The 20433-nt window shown below is 42.6% G+C and overlaps 2 protein-coding genes across 5 annotated transcripts in view; one reads left to right on the top strand and one right to left on the bottom strand.

Annotated features, from left to right (window-relative positions):
- Positions 1-3378: 3378 nt before the first annotated feature.
- Positions 3379-20433, bottom strand: part of PAICS (phosphoribosylaminoimidazole carboxylase and phosphoribosylaminoimidazolesuccinocarboxamide synthase) — a 41290-nt gene continuing 24235 nt past the window's right edge. For 3 of the 4 annotated variants that reach the window (XM_058023954.1, XM_058023953.1, XM_058023952.1), the window contains 9 exons: positions 13307-13352; positions 12506-12703; positions 9498-9676; positions 8733-8912; positions 8528-8641; positions 6689-6772; positions 6405-6585; positions 5259-5417; positions 3379-4617 (listed from right to left, as the gene is read on the bottom strand). In XM_058023954.1, the coding sequence (XP_057879937.1) occupies positions 4451-4617; positions 5259-5417; positions 6405-6585; positions 6689-6772; positions 8528-8641; positions 8733-8912; positions 9498-9676; positions 12506-12703; positions 13307-13352 (1308 nt within the window). In that variant the 3' untranslated portion in view covers positions 3379-4450. Of the gene's footprint in view, positions 4618-5258; positions 5418-6404; positions 6586-6688; positions 6773-8527; positions 8642-8732; positions 8913-9497; positions 9677-12505; positions 12704-13306; positions 13353-13627; positions 13719-20433 lie in introns of those variants that run through there. The other variant, XM_058023955.1, reaches the window with a different exon arrangement.
- PPAT (phosphoribosyl pyrophosphate amidotransferase) overlaps positions 13910-20433 on the top strand; it is a 43178-nt gene continuing 36654 nt past the window's right edge. Inside the window, exon 1 of the mRNA XM_058023957.1 lies at positions 13910-14037. Within this exon, the coding sequence (XP_057879940.1) occupies positions 13910-14037 (128 nt within the window). The remainder of the gene's footprint in view (positions 14038-20433) is intronic.

A 20433-nucleotide genomic window follows, 5' to 3' on the forward strand; every position in this document is an offset into this window, starting at 1 on the left:
GGGTAAGGTTATGTTTTGTCCTTTCCTCCAGTAGCAAGGAGATCAAATTGCTTACAATCAGGGTGGCTGTTCTAACATGCAGAGTGCATGTTAGGTTTTGTGTGGATAGATGTGCTTTGACGACTCAACTGGAACACTAATTTTGTGTATCCTGATAAGAATGATTAGTAAGAGGCTGGTTTGCCCTGTTAAAATCTGAAATGCTTCTGCAAAAGTGCACAAGTAGATGATTAAGTGGCTTTGGGTCCCTCTCACCCAGGTAGCCAAGTGCACAGCAGCAGTGAGTGCACACATTTAGCTCACAAGTAGAACAGGGATCTGGGAACTGAGACTGCAATACAATTCCAGAGGCATTTCAGCTCTGCAGGAAATTCCTAGTTTGTATTGGGGTTTTTGTTGTTGTTTTTCTTGGGGTTTTTTTATTAACCCTCAATGAAACTTTTTTAACTTTCTCCTCTAGTACATACTTTGAAACAAGTCTTGAGTATTCCAACATTTACACTTTATTCTTGCCTCAGCCCAAAAAGCAGTCAAACTTTTGGAAGTTTTGAACAGGACATGTCATCTGAAAATGCATAGATGAAAATGCCAACTGCAACACAATTCAAACTGTGGTGGTAGTGCAACGGCCATCTCTGATTTTATTTTAAATGGCTCAGAATTTTCACCACTATTTCACAATTAAGTTGCAGTGCCAAAGAAGTCACTGAGGCTGCAAGAAAAGGTCCAAATGTGCACTCCAGTGCAAGAACAATCATGATTTATTTTTGGGTATGAATTCCTTTAAAACAGAGACTGCCTTAATGCTGTCCCCAAGAAGTCTAGAGCAGATTCTCTCCTAGGCCTTCAATTCACTTTTACAGCTCCCCACAGATGTTAGCAGATGTTAAAAACACACTTCAGTGTTCTGGATAGATGCTTTAACCTTTGAGGTATGGATGGAGAACAAACCTGTGGGAGCCATGGCTGATTTTTCCCTCACTTTTACAAAATGGAGGTTCTTTGGGTATGTTTTTTTTTGTGGAAATGAAATAATGTTAGCAAGGCTGAGCATCAGCTGCCATTCACCTGTACCTGAAGCAGTGCAGGATGTAAAAGAAGTTCTGCTGTCAGCACTTCCCTCTGCTAAGTCCAAACAGTTCTTTGCTGATATCTTTGAAGAACTTTTACTGTTAAGCAGGTAACTGCTAACTAGGACATGATTTAATTCAGGGTCCTAATTCCACAGCAGTGCTTAAAAGACCTTCATTACAGGCATTTCAACTCAATTCACCAAATAAAAATAAACTTCATTAACTGCTCTAACACAATAATTTCTGTCAAGATAAAAGCACTTTTTTATTCAAGAATTTGTTAGGATTGTTTTTAAAATTGGATCAAAAAAGCACAAGTGCTACAAGAGCAATTTCTGGCTGGAGCAATTTTCAGTTTATTGCATTAACGTAATAGTTGGAATGCCAAATCAAAGGGAAGTATTTTCATTCCACAGCAAAAGCTTTGTGAAGAAGTTACAGGTAGACTAAACAGCTGACATCTAGGGCAGCTACAGAAAATCCTTGCAGAGGTGACAGACTTTGCAGGTTTTGTCTGCTGATCACAGCAGCGCACTGTTAATGTCAGCTGCTGTGTCCTGGTGCTTCTTTGCAAGGCAACTGCTCAAGCAAGGATTTGCAAGTAGAAAGTTCAATACAGACTGCACAAAAAAACCCCCAAACAACACACCCCATCCAAAAGCTGAAGAATGACCATCTCTATGGCAACTAAAGCACTTAGCATGCTCATGCCTCACGTAAATTGGCACAATTTTACAAATGAAGTTGGTAGAATCCCGGTTAAAGTAATGTGAGTAAAGTATCTAGAGACCAAACAGTATTTCAGGTGTTAATACTCAAATCATCATCTATTACTAATTGCTATTGCACAGGGGAAGACTGCAGACAGCACAGCACTATGGGCTGGAGACACCAGTGGCTCCTGCAGTTGTGTATCCCAGCAGGGTGCTGGGCTGGTCAGGTCGTTAGTAAGCTCGTCAGGTTGATTACCCCTCAGAGCCAACACCCAGTGTAGTCTGGGTAGGGCCGAATAGGAAATAACACCTTCACCGGTTGTGTAACTTCAGCCTCAGGCTGGCTATTGTTGTGCAGCTGAGTGAGCCGACTGCGGCCTCCAGGAGGAAGAAATGCCGCAATCGCCTTTACAATTGTTGGCTCTGGTGCTTGTCTGATTACAAGATAAGATGATCCAACTCACTCATCCAAGCCAACAAAAGAGCATGGACTCCTCACCCATTAATTCTCCTGCTAGCTGAAGTTAACATCAGTGTCTTGTCAGGAGCACTGTTGGCCTGCTTTCAGATGTGCCTCGGCCAGTACTAACTTGGTAAATAGCTTGCTTGCTAAAAAAATCCTACAGTCCTGAGGATCTTTACTTGGAAGTCACTGCTTCCACAAATACAATATAGAATCATCTAGGTTGGAAGAGACCCTTGCATTATCACTGCAACCCCTAAAGCATTAGACCTTATCACCCAGTACCAGATCCAGACACCTTTTGACCACCTCCAGGGACTGGTGACTCCACCTCCCCAGGCAACCTAGTCCGGAGCCTGACAACACTGAGAGTGAAAAGAAATTCTAGTATTTCATCTGAATCTCCCCTGTCTGAGCTTTAGGCCATCTCCTCTTGTCCTCTCACGGCAGGCACAGCAGGAGAGACGAACCCCTCCCCACTGAGCCTGAGCCGCCCTTCAGGGAGCTGTGGAGGGCACTGAGGTCCCTCCCTGTGAGCCCTCTCCAGGCTAAACACACCCAGATCAACATGCCAGCCCAACTTGATGTTATTTGCAAATTTGCTAGCAATAGACTATAAATGCCCTCATCTAGATCATGCCACAAAGGAGTTTCAGCCTCTTTGTTCTTCACTAATCCTCACTATTATTGATGCTTCATTTAGAGATTCATTACAAAAGCAACTGCCCTCATGCTTAAGAAGAGTTCTAGTTCTTTTACTTTAGAATACGCTGTGACCAATTTTAAACCCTTGCATTCAAGGGAACACTGTTTAGAGCTCTTCTACACTGATACACATAAAATGTGGTCAGTGCCTGTGAAGAAGGCCAGCAGCAACACTTAATCCAGTTCTTCACCACAGGGCAAGCCTGACCCACCACACCATCACAGAGGAGTACTTAATGAACACTCCTGAGACAATCAAAGAGCAGAGCATCTTTCAGAAGGCTGTCACCTAATAGTGTTCCATGCAGGTTTTAGTGCATAAGCTTCTTCCAAGATTATTACCTAATTTGCAGTCCTGAAGTTACAAACCACAGCTGATAGCTACTTTTGAGTGTACTTACTCAATAAATCTCCACGAAGCAGATTTGCATTCAATAGTTTATTTAGAATTGTAAAAGCATAGGTGTTACATACTTTGAGTAATTGCATATATGTTAGAATCTTACTTACTCAGAAGACTGGTGTGTGCAAAGACAAAAAAGTCATGCTTAGATTTCCCCCCAGAAGTTTGTTGCTTTAGTATTTGTTCCCCTGTTCAGTAAAATTTCCACAGAAACAGAGTGAGGAAATATAGACACAGAATAGCTATAGTTATTGAAGCGTATGAAGACAGTCCAACATCATCACAGCCCCTACAGAACTACTGAAGGTACATCTGCCTAGTCTTTAAAAGGACAAAGCCTGGACTAGGCAAGAGTTAGAGCAAACAGGCAACAAGCCAAGTTACAGGTCACTCAAGCCATTTGTATTTATGGCTTGTTATGAACAAGCAAATTGGTGTCAACTCCATCACATCATTCCAACAGATATCAATGGGGTAAATATACACATACACATTTTTTTGAAAAGATACATGTATGTATATACATTTTTAAAATAAGGCATGTATTTATTTCAGGCTCTTAAGACATTTTTCCACACTCTTTTCCTATTAATACAGTATATGTTGCCATTTTATTGCTAAAGAAAGCATACCATCATTGCAAGCAGAACAGCACCAATACTGGCCTTTGTCAGCAATCCAGTTCAGTTAATAAGGTTCAAGATATAGATTAACACTATATAAGAATGTTACTATTACAGAAATGCAGAAGACTAGTTGAATTCTATCAAGATTGTACCAAATCATTCTCTTGACATAGTCTGTAGTTAACATTATAGGCTAAAAAGCAGAACAGCACCATTCTGGAGCAACAGAAAGAGTACCTAAGAGTGCCTAAAGTTCTACTTCCCCATCTCTACTTAGCTGTTATATTCAAAAATACACAAGGGAAGGATGACAACACAACAAACTTCCTATTCTGCTCTAACAATGCTTTCTTTTGCAAGAAATGATGCAGGACTTCTGAGCTCACCCAGGGGTAAATCCTAATATGAATGAAAATGCACACACCATTATCATTGTGTAACCAGTAACAGTTACTTGTTAGAGTGACTTACAAGGAGCACTCTCTAAGTTTTTTGTCAGCCTGCTTCAGGGAGATCCAGGTGTTTAACATGTTTGATCGCAGTTTGGCCCACACTAAATGGTTGTTCAACCCAAATATCTGGGCAGCAAACTGGGCAGCTCCTTCAGGTGACAGAGTAGTGGGACAGCTAAGACCTGCAGAGAAGAGAATGCCACTTACTAAAGCATAGTTTATAGTGAAACAAAACATTTTCCTTGAAGAACAATTAAAGACAAGGCTTTCAGCTTCCAGGAGCCACATGACCAGTTTTACAGCTAATGAAGTGTCACATGTTCCATTACTTTTAATGTGACTGCTTTGTGGCACTTCACACCAGAAGCCATTCTGCAAATGACTCCCTTATACAGAGGTAACAGATTTCTGGGCCTCCACTAAAGTTACTAAGTTAAAAATACTACAGGTAAAAATTAGTACTTAAGTGTTGAGGTTTACCTACACTGACTGTTGAGAAAGATACTATTTGATCTTTGATCATAAGGAAAATGCATCAAAATTCAATTACTTAAATTCCCATTAATATTATTTTCAATTTCAAAACAAAAAGTTCAGCAAGGATAAGCCAAGGCTTATTTTTTAAGGATTATTTCTATGTAATCTTTGCTGTCTCTGTTGGGCTTTTTGCCATTAATAAGTCAAAGCCTGCATGTGACAGATTTCCACATACTTTGCTGATCCAGCTGCTTTTCCAATGCTTTGCCCCTTGTGTGTACAGTAGAATAAGAACAGAAAAATGGAGCTAGATCAGAACAAAAGCATAAGTTGAAGATCATCTTACCACTGGGTAGTCTGAGAGAGGACCACACATCCTGAGTACCCCAGTCAGCTGAGAGTGGAGGGCAGTTGACAACTGGGTAAGCAGTGTTACCAGACATCACCGGCCCCAAGCCATTGCTTCTGCCAGCCACTGCAACAAACACTGTTGGGATTCCATCTCCTGTGGGGAGGAAGACATTTGGAGATAAGCAATCCTCCTTGTTCTCTACCACTTGCTTTCATGGAGCTTTGTCTGAGTTCACAGCTGTGTTTGCAGTCATCTTTTCAATTCCATCACATGGCACTAATATTTTGTGTCCAACTTCCTCTTTTAGAGAAATATCTTCTAAGAAATCTTACATCCTTAAATCCCAGCTATGTTTACACAGCTGAAATTAGCATTTCTTACTCTGCCTCTGAGGGGAAGTCTCTATCAGAGGAAGAGGTAGGTGCTGCTTAGCTTTACAAAGAACATAGCCATTAATCCTCTGGCATCTGTAAGTGTTCCTCTCCTTAAATCTGAAACAGTTCACCTCAAAGTAAATGTTTTAACTGTGGTTACCACATTTATAGTTTCACCAAGTAGAATGGTATGCATAGAATGCGTATACTCCCACAGAAATAAATAATTCCTGTATCTCCTCTGCTAGGCTAGACACACTTTTGAAGAGATGTTAAGTCTTCTTGGCAAAGAGAGTAATTTAAAGCAAGCATTTTTTTCTCATGGCATCTAGAGTATTAAGCAAGAATGTTTTCATCAAACAGAAAAAACATGGTGGGAGCAACATCTGCCTAATACAACACATGAGAATATTCAGTCAGTCAGAGAAAATGCTGTCCTGCCTTGTTTCAGAAACTCTGGCATCACCAGAAGGTACTACAGTAAATCTATTAACATGATCAGGGCTTGGGCAAAGCATTTCTGATACTGAGATAAAAGAGGTTAGGCTTTCAGTAATGGAAGGTGTGGCAGCACAGCAGGACAATACATTACTCTAAAATTACCTAAAGCAGTCATGCTACTAGCAACTGTGAAACACAACTATAACACAGCTTGGTGTTCTGTTTAACAAAAAAATAGAAAAACCCCACATCCATCTTTTAAGTTGCCAAGTCATTCTGAAACATGATGCTGTGTCAATCCAAAACAGTATTTCTTGGCATTTACCTTCATATTCTGCTTTGATCCTCAGGGTTTCATCTGGCCCTTTGTGAGCAGAAGTCACTCTTAATTCACAAGGAATTCCAAAAGTTGCACATGCCTTTTTTATTTTTTCACAGTGACTGAGGTCAGAAGAAGATCCCATTAACACCACAACTCTACCTTGGCTCTTTGTTTTTAGAAGCAACTAGAGTAAAGAGTGGAGAGGGAAAGGAGAAATAAAAGCAGTCAACAGGATTGAAGGCACGCAGTTATCAAAGTCTAGATGTGTTGTTTATAAAAACAAGTACCTCCACTCTTTCTGAAACCCATTCAAAGTTTCTCTTAACCATTTGCAGTGCTTCAGGAGTCACTTCTTTCAGGTCCCGATAGGACTGGAAAAAGGAAAACAAAAGCATTGAAGTGTTGTGGTTTAACCCCAGGCAGCAGCCAAGCCCCACACATCCTCTCACGCACTCCCCCACCAGAGATCAGGGAGAGAATCTGAAAGGTAGAACTGAGAAAATTCATGGGTTGCAATAAAGACATTTGAACAGGCAAAGCAAAAGCTGCACACACAAAACAAAAGAAGGAATTCATTCCCTGCTTCCCATGGGCAGGCAGGTGTTCAGCCATCTCCAGGAGAGCAGGGCCCATCACACATAACTGACTTGGAAAGAAACACCATCAACTCCAAACATCTCCCCATAACCAGTTCCTCCTTCCCCCACACTTTATATACTGACATGACATGGTCTGCAATATCCCTTTGGTGAGCTGGGGTCACCTGTCCCAGCTGTGTCTCCTCCCAGCCTCCCACACATCCCCAGCTTCCTCGCCAGTGTGGCAGTACCAAAAGCAGAAAAGGCCTTGGGGTCTGTGTAAGCCCTGCTCAGCAGTAACAAAAACATCTTTTTATTATCAACCTCCTCTTCAGGACAAATTCAAAACACAGCCTCATACTAGCCACTGCCAGCCAAAACCAGCAAAGTTAATAAGGTTTGGGTACACAAAAGACTAATTTTGCTACCATAATTGGTAAGAATTATTATTATACCTCAAATGAAATATTTACACAGTTTCTAGCAATTCCAAGCATAAACAGCCTTCTATATTGCAATTTATGCCCATGTACAACACAAAAGACTTTCAGCCACAGGGATATTAAGATTTTGGAAGCTTTCCACAGGGAAAATTTAAGGAAAAACATACAACTTCTTTAAAACTGGATTTTTCATGACACAATTGCCTGCAGTAGCACTGTAGCAGCCTAGGTTCTACATTATATTATCATGTACATTATTTTAGGAGACTGTCAGAGCAATTCACTCAAGCATGCTACTACATAATTCAGGTCAAGTTAACAACAGAGCAGTTTTTCTTCCCAATTTAAAATTAATACACTTCCTCCCAGGTACACTTTGAAATCTTCCCCCATGGCTTACAACACTTTCTCTCACAGGGTCTCTCACATGTTGTCTCAACAACCATGACAAACTCCAGGCAGCAGCATTCCCAAACCAGCTCCTTCATAACTTGTCATCTGGTAATTCAGAGATATTTGTGAAGTGTAAGTTTGAAACAGAACTTGTCCTATATTTAAACTTGCTTGCAGGCCTCATGTGGGCACAGGCTATTAGCAACACTTTTGGAGGCAACATTATTGAATTCATGGTTAACCACATTAAATAACAAAGAAAAGCATCCTCACTGCAGTTCCCTCTTAAGTATCAGCAGTTCTCTACTAGTAGAGGATAATAGTAATTAATCTCTGAATAAACGGAGAAACTTGGAGGCAGACCTGGGAACCAAAGCTTCTATTCTTCCCACCTGTTATCAACTATTTTAGTATCTGTGCAAGTCAGAAATCCTTATCAATTCTGGAAACCCCACACTTCACTATGACAGCTCCAGTCAATAGTGCTGTTGGGTATTCCAGGTGAAGATATACAGACAGGATTTTTTCCTACCATAAACCAGAGAAATTATTTAATGAGAACAGGTTTTGACACAAGGGACCATACAAACTGCTCTGTAACAAGGTTAGACCACCTAGAAAAAGTCACTCTGAAAGCAAATGGTAAACTGTAGGCTTTACTTTCTTCATTCTTCTTCCCTGCTCACTTGGAAGGTAAAGATTAAAGCACCACCTGTTTGTCCTTTTGCTGGCTTCTGTCTCCTGCTGGCCACAGTCTCCATGAATCATTGTCAATAACATCAGCAAGAACAATTTCTTTTGTCAGCACATTAACACCAAATTCGATCTAAAAAGACAGTAAGAATCCTATTTTAGTAATTATACAGTGCTATTTTTCCCTGTCAAAAGCAAGATCATGAGAAATTAGATTCTTCTACCTTCAGGTCTACAAGAGTGCAGTTTTGGGGCTGCCATGCTTTTTCCAGGATCTCAAAAATGGCTTGAGTAGAACGAGACATAATGTCCACTTCAGTCTGGCCAATTGTAAGTCCAGCAAAACAGAATTTTGCTTCGATTATTTGCTCTTCAGACCACTGTGGATCATTATTAGCATCATCCTGTTAAGAAAACCAGAACAAATACATGATGCAATTTAAGCTTGCTATAGGAGGAAAATAGCCATTAAAAGATACAAGGTTTTGTGTTTTTTCTTAAGTAACAAATACAGGCTTCAACTAGTATTTTATGATTAGCATTAAAAAAATGACAGTAACATTGAAAACATTTGTAACTCCTGACCATCTTTAAGAATAACAGGGTACACCACAAACACTTTAGATTATAGTTCACCAGACACATCTATAAGCACACATTCCCAAAGGAGTTCAGAATCCTAAAGGACTAGCTAGCTACTTACCCTCACCATACAACCACTGTTTAATTTCTTCATCTGTTTCAGCTGATGTATTAAGCTTATGCCTAAAAAGCCCTTATACCTACATTTTTGTGATTTTCAGTACAGCTTGGTTTGTTATTCTTTTAGATAAGAATGCAAGAAAACATTAGAATGGCAAAACTACTGAGAGTAAGAGGATTGGTCAGACACTAGCACTACTTGCTTTATCTGTCAGCATTTTAAAGGAGATGATACAGAATTTTAGCTCTGCTTAAGATTGATTAACATCACAGGAAAGGAAACTTACCTTGAAAAACATCTCAATTTTGGGTGGGTAAAACTTATATCCTTCTTTGACACCAGGGTTTCTCTTGAGGAAGGAGCCAGTAGCAATTCTTCTGCACACCCATTCAATTGGGATCATTTCACAGTGAGCTGCTATGAACGCTGTGTCACTCTGTTTCCTGACAAAAGCTGTTTTGATGCCTAAATGAAAAGACAGCAGCTTAGTTCCATTAGTAAGAGCACTCCACAGCTAGAACAGTAGTCACAAACATCTTTAATTTTAAGTACATCTGAATCTTGTCCTTCCCTTGACTTAAGGGACACACTAAATCTTTTCATGGTATTTTTGCCCACTCTAGCCTTGCAAAAGACAAGTACCTTCCACCAGTCATTAGTTTTGCAAATTTTATCATACAAAAATAACTTTTAACTCAGAAATCCTATTTTTATAATTCTGTTCACAGAGCCTTAAAAATTAAATCTATCCTTCACAATGTTTTTGTTTGTTTAGAAAAAAACAAAACAGCAGCCACCAAGTACCCAACCATGTTCTCTGGTGAAAGATTCATTATAGATTGAACAGTAATTGGAGCCTTTCAAAGGAGTAACAGAGCACAGCAGTCTTTACAGGTTTGCTTAATAAAAGCAGATGGGGCAGAGGACGGCTTTGTTCTCCCTTTCATCACAAACCAAGTTATTTAGGACACTAGATCTTGGTGATTTATTAGGCAAAAGACAGACTGAGAATCATGTGCACTCAAACCTGCTGCCACAAGTTAACCTTCTTACATAATTGTAAGATGATGGACTACATATTAAACAGGGACAGCCAACATGCAGATCAGCACCCTAAGTGCAAAATGGCTCTTTTTTTCAATTTCACTGTTGAGGAAAACCCCACCTTTCACCCTGACCGCTGCAGATAGGTAAAACCCCACAGAAGGAAGGCCTTGTAAGACCATGGCTCAGGCCTGTTACTTTGGCTAAGTAGAAAAGGACTATGGGAATGTGAGTCTGCTGAGTTAGAGGTAGAAAAACAAATTATATAACTATGGTGTGTTCACATCATGGGTTATGGTGGTTGAATTATGTTTGTTATGATTTAAAACTATGTAGCTGACAATGGGCTAACTGATTAAGAAAGCCTGGTTTTTGCCATAAAGCAGCTCTGCTCTGCACCTGCCTGGGGACTCTGTGTCGCATACCTGACCAGGGCAAGACAACTGCCAAGCCCAGTCAGCATCTGCCAGAAACAGAAGGCAAAGGAGCTGCACTCAGTCAAACCGAGCAGTTCTACTCCATTCCACTTCCAGAACCATTAAGGAAGAAGCAAAAAGTCTCAAAACATGAACACTGACTCTTCAATGTTCAGAGCATTTCCTTCAAAGGCAGAACAATTTAAATAATCAAACGCACATGAAGGCCCCATCTGGTTTACTATGACATTATTCATCAGTGCAGATGTGTGCTTTTGCTAGGCTGACATTAGCTATATTCTAAAAGGGAGAGAAACTTTAACAGAACTTTGTAAATCATCACCTCTGAAAGAGCAGGTAAAGAGTTGCGCAAGGCAAACAAGCAAACACCCTCTACAACAAGGCAATTCCACTATCTGCATCTAAACCACGGCAAGAAGGAAACTGCAGAAGAACCTCAAAGTTCTTTAGTTGCTTTAAAATGCAGCTGCAGTTTACTCTGCGTGTTTTTCCATGGCACCTGTGGAAGTTATGAGTACTAGCCACTCATGGGTTTTTGAGAGGTCAACAGAATGGCTTCTTGTTAAAAGCGCACACATCTGTAGGATATGAAGTATTTTGATTGTTATCCTAACTATCACTATTCAAGAATTGGGCAAAACATCTTACTAATTGCTCCTAAATGAATATTAGAAGTTTTAATCGACTGCAAAAATAATCAAATACCTAGGAGGCTTCTTAGTAGTATACTCACAACAGGCTTCCCAAGAAAGCCTGTGACTGGGGATTACACCAGTCTGTATTTCTGGTATGTATTTCTGTGTAAAATATGGGCTGAGACAAAGCTATAACTCTAGTGAAACCATCTTTCTCTTCCCCATACGAGCCATGCTAGGACTTCACAGTTAGCTATCACCACACCTTGTAACAGATACTGCAATTCTAGAGTAACTCAGCTGGTGCCTGAAGCATTCTTTGTGAGACTGTTTCAAAGCACATGGAGCACACAGTTTATAAGCAAGCTTAGCTAAGCTTAGTAGTGCCTGTATTCCAATCCTGTTAGCAGTCTCACCACCAGCACGAATTCCTCTTTGCAACTTGCCAACTACTCAAAGACACTTTAAAATGCTTTCTCAAAGCAAAACCACCAGCTCCATTTTTGGAAGTGAGGTGCTAAACTTACTTGAGTGACTTAAGTTATGTTCTCTATAAAACTCCCTGCTAGCATCACGGAGTTTGAATCTTTGAAAGTAAAGATTAGGCTCCTGATATACTCAATACAGACTGAAAAATGTATTTTGCAATGTGGTCCTTGCAAGTGTTATGTACAAAGCTTACAGGAATTTTATGCTGCTATAACACACAACTGAGGGGGGGAAAAGACACTTTAATTTTATGTTTCAGCTTACATACACAGATTTCACAATGCCTAGACACACTGTGTAGTACCACTAGCTATAAGTGTTCTATGCACGCACATGTAGTAAAGCAAGGCAGATGCATCCAGCCCAGAGTTACAGGTAAGGAAGTGTAGGATATGGAAGACCTGACAAAAGCAGAGGGAACGGGATTAGAGGCACGTCCAAACAACCAGGAGAAACTATTGCAGTTATCTGCAACACTAGATTACTGCAGACACTCTCGTGTTCCAAACGAACAAGTCACTCACCCAGCTCTTAAGTAGCAGAGAAAAAAGCATAATTAAAAGCTAATAAAAAACAGACTAAAAACCACAAAAGCCTCAAGGCAGGTTAAACTCTTTTATAAAACAATACTGCTTTGTAATAACGCCTGAAACATACAAGCATACACACGCTGCCTTTAAAATACTGACCAGCTTCCTGAAGCAGCTGAAACACACAGCTCGTCGTTGTGTTGGAAATGGCAGCCTTCCCTTCCATTCGGTCTTTCCTGGCTGCATTTCCCGCCGTTATTTGGTCTTTTGACTGCATGAGAACACATCCCGGGATATCTGGCAGCTCGTACACTTCTTTCGTTTTACCTTCATTAACTTTTTTGCCAAGCTTCAAGTCTAGAGGAACAAAAAACAAAACACGAAAAAAAAAAAAAGTCATATTTGCATCGCAAAGATTTGTTTACTTCCGCACGCAGAGCCACCCCGACCACGAGGAGCTCCCCGAGCCCCGACCCACGGGGCGATCTGGCCACGTTCCCCCAGCAGCGAGGCCCAGAGCCCCGCTCAAGGCTCCCGCCCGACAGCACGGGGGCCGCGCCAGCCGCTCCGGCGGTGTCCCGGCCGTCCCCACGGCCCCGGGCAGCCGGGAGCTGCCGGGAGCTGCCGCCTGAGCGCGGCGGCTGAGAGCCCCGCTGCTTTTCTGCTCCTTCAAACTTCGGGGGAGTCCCGGAGCTCCGCCACACGAGCGGCGCGGGGCGGCTGCCGCCCCCAGCATCCTGCGCCTGGAGCTGCCCTCAACACCTCTCCTGCAGCCGTGCCCACCCTCGCGTACGAGCGACTACCCGCGGGAAAATAAAAAATAAAAAAAAATTCAAAAATTTAAAATCACTCCGAGAAAAAGTTGGTACTCAAGCACCTACACCCCAAGCCGCTGAGCGGGCACCGGCCCCACGAGAGCGGAACCTCCGACCGACCCACCCCCGACGGCCGCCCGGTTACCTGATGCTGCGGGGGCCATGGCTGCGGCGGGAGCGGGCGCGGGCACCTAGGGCACAGAAGAGAACCTGAACGCACACCGCAGGGCTCGGCCGCCGGGGTAAGAAGGGGCCGGCGGAAGGGGCGGGCAGCCCGGGCAGCGGGCCGCGACAGCGCCCGCCAATCGCCGCCCTACGCCGCGGGGCGGCCCCGCCGAGCCCCCCGAGCGAACCCCGGACGGCAGCATCACCCCCCCCCCCGACCCCGTCCTGTGCAAACACAGCCCCCGCCCCCTGCCCGGCCAATGCCGACGCCACGCCGCGCCCGGGCCCCCCGCATCCTCACCCCGCGGGCAAACATCCCCTGGGCCTGGGGCGTCCCGCGGCGTGGCGGGCAGAGCGGATTCTAGGAGAGGCGGGGCCGGGCGAGGCGGCGGAGCGGGCCGGGGGTGCGGTGTCGCCCCCCCCGTATGTAAATGAGGGCGGGAGGCGCCCGGCGGGCCACCGGGATCCCCGGGCGGAGCGGCGTTGTGGGCTGAGCGCGCCGCCGGCAGCAGCGCGCGGGAGCCGCAGGAGCGGGACCAGGAGCTGGAGCGGGGCCGCCGCGCCACCACGTGCTGCCCGCGCCATGGAGCTGGAGGAGCTGGGCATCCGGGAGGAGTGCGGCGTGTTCGGCTGCATCGCCTCGGGCGCGTGGCCCACGGAGCTGGACGTGCCCCATGTAATCACGCTGGGGCTGGTGGGGCTGCAGCACAGGTAAGAGGGGCGCAGGGGCCGGATGTGCCCGGACGCGGCTCGGTGTCCGAGCGGGCCGCGGCGGCTGCTCGGGGCCGTGCGGCGGCACGTGCAGCCTGCAGGGCCTCGGGTCTCCGGCGGCAGGAGCGCTCGGAGAGGGGAGCGCTCCGACCGGTCCCTTCCGCTCCGCCCCGGCGGGGAGCCCCGGCAGCATCCCGGAGGCGAAGGGCAAGGAGCACCCCTCCGCCTCCTGCCTCCCGAGCCGGTCCCGCCGAAGGAGAGCTGTCGAACGCCTTTGGACCTCGGCTGCATCTCGCCTGAGTCGCACCCGCTCTCGCTACCGGGCCCGCGCCACCGGCCCGGGCGTTCGCCCGTCCCTGCGCGGAGCCCGCGGCGTGGCTGAGCCCCGGGCGGCGTGGCCGAGCCCCAGGTGGCGAGGGTAAGCCCCGCGCGGCGGGGCTGAGCTCCCGGCGGCGCGGGTGAGCCCCGGGCAGCGGGAGTGAGCCCCGGGCAGCGGGAGTGAGCCTCGGGCGGCAGGGGGTACGCCCCCCACAGCGGAATGCACCCGCCGCCCCGAGCGGGAGGCCCGGCCGTCATTCTCAAGATGCTCACTTTAAAGTGTAAGTCACACAATCCGAGGCTACCGAAACTGAGCAGTTCTTAAGCGTTTTTAGGCTTCTACTGGCGTTAGTGGTTTCGATTCATCATCACGATACAGTAAAACTTCTACCTGACGTCTCTACGGCAGTGTACAACAGACCTGATTCACTGTCATCCATGTGGATGCAGAACTACAGAATGAAGTTTGGGTTCTGCTTCCATCTGGTTGGTATTCAAAATAATAATGGTATGGAGTGACATATACCAGTCATTTTTTCAGTGGTGCCAGAAAAGTATATCGTCCTTGTGGGAGCACATGCACAGCTAGGCAAGCACAAGATCGTTCAGTAGTACATGCTGAGCCCGTTTGCTGTGCTTGATTCCACAGCTGGTTTCCAAGTGTGCTCAGTAAACACGCTCCTGACAGTCTAGTAGGTGGGCTACCTAGGTAACCTGGGCATGGGTAAGTACACATGCACTGAATAGATAAAATACATTCGTTGTATTTCTCAGGTCACAGGCATGCAAATGTTGCTCTGGTTTTGGACCAACAATAGGAAATCGTTTGCATGGACATTTTCTGTTTATTACAGTAGAGTTTCATATACTTTTCCTGTTAAAATGCTGCATTCCTACTGACTCTCGTATGCTAATAATTCTCTTTCAACTGCAGGTATATATATTTTGCCAGTGTCCACCAAAAATGTTTATATTTGAAGTGATACAACCAAAGTCCCAGGAACAAAGCCATGGTTTCCGTGTAAAATGAAACAATAGTCTCGTTTTAGCTTGCATGGATTTTCTCTGAAGAGGTTGGAAATAATCTTATCTTGTTTGTGCTTACATTTACACTGGTAGACCTGGAGTATTTTAGGTGGGATTGATGTATTTTTATTATTTTGTATCTTATTATCTCAATTTTCATTGCAACCTTATTTCAACTTTTCAATATGCGTTGTTTGGTTTTTGTTTTTTTTTTCTTTGATGGGCACTTGACAAATATATTTAATTTGCTTGACCTTTTTAATATCAGATATCCCCCGTGGAGGATACAACTGTACACACCAATATTTATACCATGATTGAAATTCATTGTTCATTCACAAATTCTACAGGAAGCTAAAAGCCTAGAGGCATATATGCACTACCTCTGATTCTGATCTAACTCAGTAATGGTCAAAAATTTTAAGGGATGCTTTCCTAAAGGCACAAATATTGCACCTGTGAAAAAAGTGAAACAGTCTGTTCTATTAGGTATACCTTTGCAAGCACTCAATAAAGTTGTGTTCAATAGCTGTGATGTTAATGTTCCTATTCTCTGCTAATGTTTCTCTCTTTGCATTTCCTATTCCAATGGGTAGAAGAGCTGCCATCCCGATCAGGAAGTAACAAGATAACAGCTATTTTTCTTTTTACTTTTTGGAATGTCTCTTGAAAACCAGAGTTAAAGTTTAGCATTAACTGAATCAGTAAACTACATTAGGCCCATGGTTTTGAAGTTAAAAAGGAAGACATGTCTCTTAACCATAGGTCTTTAAAAAGAAATAAATATGAAAGAAGGTTATAGTAAGTATTAATGGGCTATCCAAGTCAGGCCTGAGTGACTAACATAAATTTGACTGGCCACTAGAAAATACAGTCCTTAGACATCACCTTCAAATTGGTTAGGATATTTATGTAATGATTGCTGCCCTTTGATATAAGCATGTTCTTCTATATTCAAATTAGTCCTGTGCAATAAATCAAATTACAGAATTTGGCCCTTAATTTGTCTCAGATTTTAAAATTTAGAATATTAGAATATTAAAGTATGGCATTGTATCAAGCTGCATTTCTGAGATGCCTGGGCCACAAAGAGGAGAACATGTTATAATTTCTAATCTTTGAAATCTTACCTGTATATGTAAAAATCCAGAATATTTGTTAGAGGCCACAAAAACATGCAACATAAATTCTTTGTGCTTTGTGTTCTGATACAGCTGGTTGCAGCAAGGTGAAGGACTTGGCTGTTTCTGATAAATGGCCAAGAATGAGTTGATACTTTTTATTACTGTGGCATTGAAGAGATTTTCTTCACTGTGGATGTTTGCAGCTGAAAACTTGAAACTCTGTATGCTTCATCATGCAACCAAAATACTGGAGCATGTGTTCAGTGGTGTGCATGAGCAGTGCTTGCAGCTTCCCTCACTGAAACTGTTCTGCATTAAAAATTGATGTGTACATGTAAGCAAAGTTTGAGAGCCCACAAGTAGACTCATAATCAAAGACAAAAGATACTTGTAGTTTCACTATTGTGACATTAGCAGAAACAACTTTAAAAGTTGTTTAGGGTTGCATTTTTTTTCAATAATTAAAAATCAACTGTTAGTTGTTGAGGCTTTAATTCTCACTCCTTTGCACCAGAAGTTAGAACAGAGAGTTTTATTGGCTTTAACTTTGTAATGGTGAACTGTGAATTAAAACAAAAACCAGAATATTCTTACTCTCAGTCTAATCAAGGCCTTCAACACACTTAAAGCATGTTATCAATTTAACTTGAAACCTTGGTAACATTTTACAGTAGTGAATTTTAGCAGTGAATGCTCATTAACTTAATTCTGCTCAAACAAATCATGTTACTCTGGCATCAACATTAACAAGGCTTAAAAGTGGATGGTCTAAATCATCTCTGCATTTTGTAAGCCAGGGAACAGAGTCACTGCAAAATCCACTGACAGCATGCCAAAATCAAATCAGAGTGTGTTGGTAAGGAGAGAATTTTCTTGGGGGTGGTGAGGGAGGGAGGAGTTACTCTGAATTACAAATCTATTAGACGTCATTTGAGTCCTTGACCAGGACAAATTTGCAAAGTCAATCTTCGAGGAAGTGTGATTTCTGTTAACTTTTTGCAAAATGCTTTGAAAAATATTTTTGGCAGTAATACTGTGTACTGAAACCTGAGTGTACCAGCTTTGTACTCATTTTTAGAGAAAGTCCTTAAAAGCTATCTTCTATGAAGGTGGAAGTCCCATTAAGTCAGGAAATATCCCTTGTCTCAGCTGGGCCTGTATATGGAACTTGTTATCAGTGGAGGCTTGGCTAGTGCGTTTTTTGGTACCTTTCCTGTTACTGTCCATTATAACAGAACCCAGATAATCACCAATGTAAGTTAAGGCACTTCTCTCTCAATCTAGTAAAGTCAGTGGTTGCTTCCCATTAGCCATCTTTCCAAATACCTACATTCAATATAGCATAATCAAAGTGTTAATCTACATTTTATATACATTTTGGCTACAAGATAGGGTCTTTTTTTAAAAGGCTGTTTAGCAAGCCATTGGTATTGTGACTTACACTGTGAATCTTTCAGTCAAAAAGCTTAAAATTGCAATAGTATTTGAATAAGAATTTTCGGAGGAGCTCAGATATACTATAGGTAATGATTCTGATAATTTGGTATGTAAGATATTTATCTTTAACTTTTATCTCAAGAACACTTTATGCGTTCAACATATCCCTCATTCCCAGGTGCAAGAAGTGCAGTGTCAAATGTCCTAACTATATAAATACCAAATCTTGCAATTAGTGATATTTCTTTGTAAATCCCCTATGGAATATACAGGGTACGAGGTTTGCCTAGCCAGTGATTAAGTCTGTATGCTATTTGACGATAGCGTTCATGCTCTATGTGCTGGTAAAACATTCCTGAGTACTTTTAGACACAGAATGTAGATGTAAAACCCCTTCTTTTAGTTCTATCTTGGTTCAAGTTTTAGGCCAGTGTGTGCTGCAGGTGATGACAGCCTGGCTTAATTACATTCTGCAAAGTTTGCTCCTGCAAAAGAGAAGAAAGGCCTTTTTGCTGTGGTGAGCTCTTCCATCTCCTAGGTTGTTTTACATAACATCCTGCAGGGCTCAGGTTCCTGCACACTCATTTTTGGGAAAGTGAAGCCAGATTTCATTCTAACCAAGTTGAGGCCTCTTCAATGCACATGTCACAAAATGTAGTTCAGTCTAAGCTTTTATCTCTGAATGTGGAGTAACCAGCTGGAATGAGATGTTATAAGGAGTGGAACAAACAGGAGGGAAGTGGTGCAAAACATGAGATACAAGAGGACATTTCTGAGACAGCCGTTGTTTATTGTGGCAAACAGACTTCCCATTACATTAACCTAGCTAGAGGGCTGGGGTGAGACTGTTCATTCTTCTGTGCTTTGACTGCAGATAAGTCATCCATATACATCTCTCCAGTAATTTTCACAGGATTGCTTGGTTGGCTTGTCTGCCCATACCTTAAATTTGAGCTTCATGCATGGAGGGAGGGTTGCATGCAGCAACCTGTGTTATCACTGGGTAGATGAGTTCATATAAATTTTCCTGGCTTCACTATCTGCCACATTACCATTCCCATAAAAAAAAAAAAAAAAAAAAAAAAAAAAAAAAAAAAAGCAGGGTTGATTGGAGGGGCTTTTTATTAGGTTAGTTTTAATTTAAATCAGTTCTGTCAGTTGGGTAGACACTTGGCCATATGGATGGTTGTGCCAACACAAAGGAGACCCAGCTGTGTAAGAAACAGGATGACTGCAGGCAGAGTCTTTAAAGCCAATGATGCAGATACTGCTTGTTGATCCACCATCAGTGCAAGCATTTCTGCTTCCTGAAGCTCACTCTCAAAGCCTTTGGCCCAAACAGTTTCTCAAATAATGTAAAAGGGCATGCAAAAGACTTTCCAACAGTCCTATTAAAAGATGTATAAAGTGACCCATTCATCTTATTGAATAAGTGTGTTTTAGAGAAGAATGAAGCTTTTTAATGCAAGTCAGAGTGGTAATAGTTCCATTTATCTGCTACAACTGAAAAATCTCAGTATCACCATTTGCAAACTGGGGAGGAGACAGATTTGCCCTCACACTAATCTTAATGGCCCTCTGGCAGTAATGCAGATATTTGAGGAGGGAGAAGACCAAAAATCTGGTTTTTATAGGATTGATGCTCTTGACATCATTACTTGGTTTTGATTTTTAAGCTGGAACGTTTTCATAATCTAATTTATATTAAGATTCCCAGGATCAGTTACATGGACATGTTGACTTGGTCTGGCCTTTCTGTTGAGGATCTATGTCTAAGAAAGGCTCTCCTCCCAAAGCACTGCAGTCCTGTGGTAGTTTCCTACACATAACCATTTAGCACATGTTAGATGGTGACCCATGTTCCACGTCACTGGTCCATAATTGTGTCAGGACTAAATATTGTGTGACTGTAATAAATGTAAAGCTGTGATGACAGACAGAAGAGCCACAGCAAAAGTTTAAGTGAATATAAAGATACACTGGAAGGATGAGTTAGATTAACTAATACTGTTTCTGAAGGGACTGTTTTGAGAAATCCTTTGGCCTAGCAACATTCTATTTAGCCCGTTGTCACTACCCTGGGGATGCTGTCCAAAGGAAACAAATCATAACTCTAGGCAACCATAATTCTAATTTTGTCTCTAAGCAAAAAGTTATGTCTCTAAGCAAAACTTATGTATGAATTGTAACTACAACCACAGTGAAGAAAGGTTGTCTTGATATCACTTTATCTGTCTCAAATAATTAGTTGTTATCTGTATAAATGGGAGTAGTGCACAAATATCAGATGATGCAAATGCTCCATCTTGCATCTGACATCTCTTCCTATCTTTGATCGACAATAAATGAACGGCAGGGCAGGAGACAGCTTTCTGACAAAACATTTACAACAAGCGAGCTCTGCTTTGCAGTCACAAAGCAGAATAGAAGAGGAATCCCACACAAAGGGAAGTACACCTTCTTTGAACATTTGTTTTTCAGTTAAATCCTG

This window comes from Melospiza georgiana, chromosome 5 (genome assembly GCF_028018845.1).
Source record: "Melospiza georgiana isolate bMelGeo1 chromosome 5, bMelGeo1.pri, whole genome shotgun sequence".
Classification (NCBI taxonomy): Eukaryota; Metazoa; Chordata; class Aves; order Passeriformes; family Passerellidae; genus Melospiza; species Melospiza georgiana.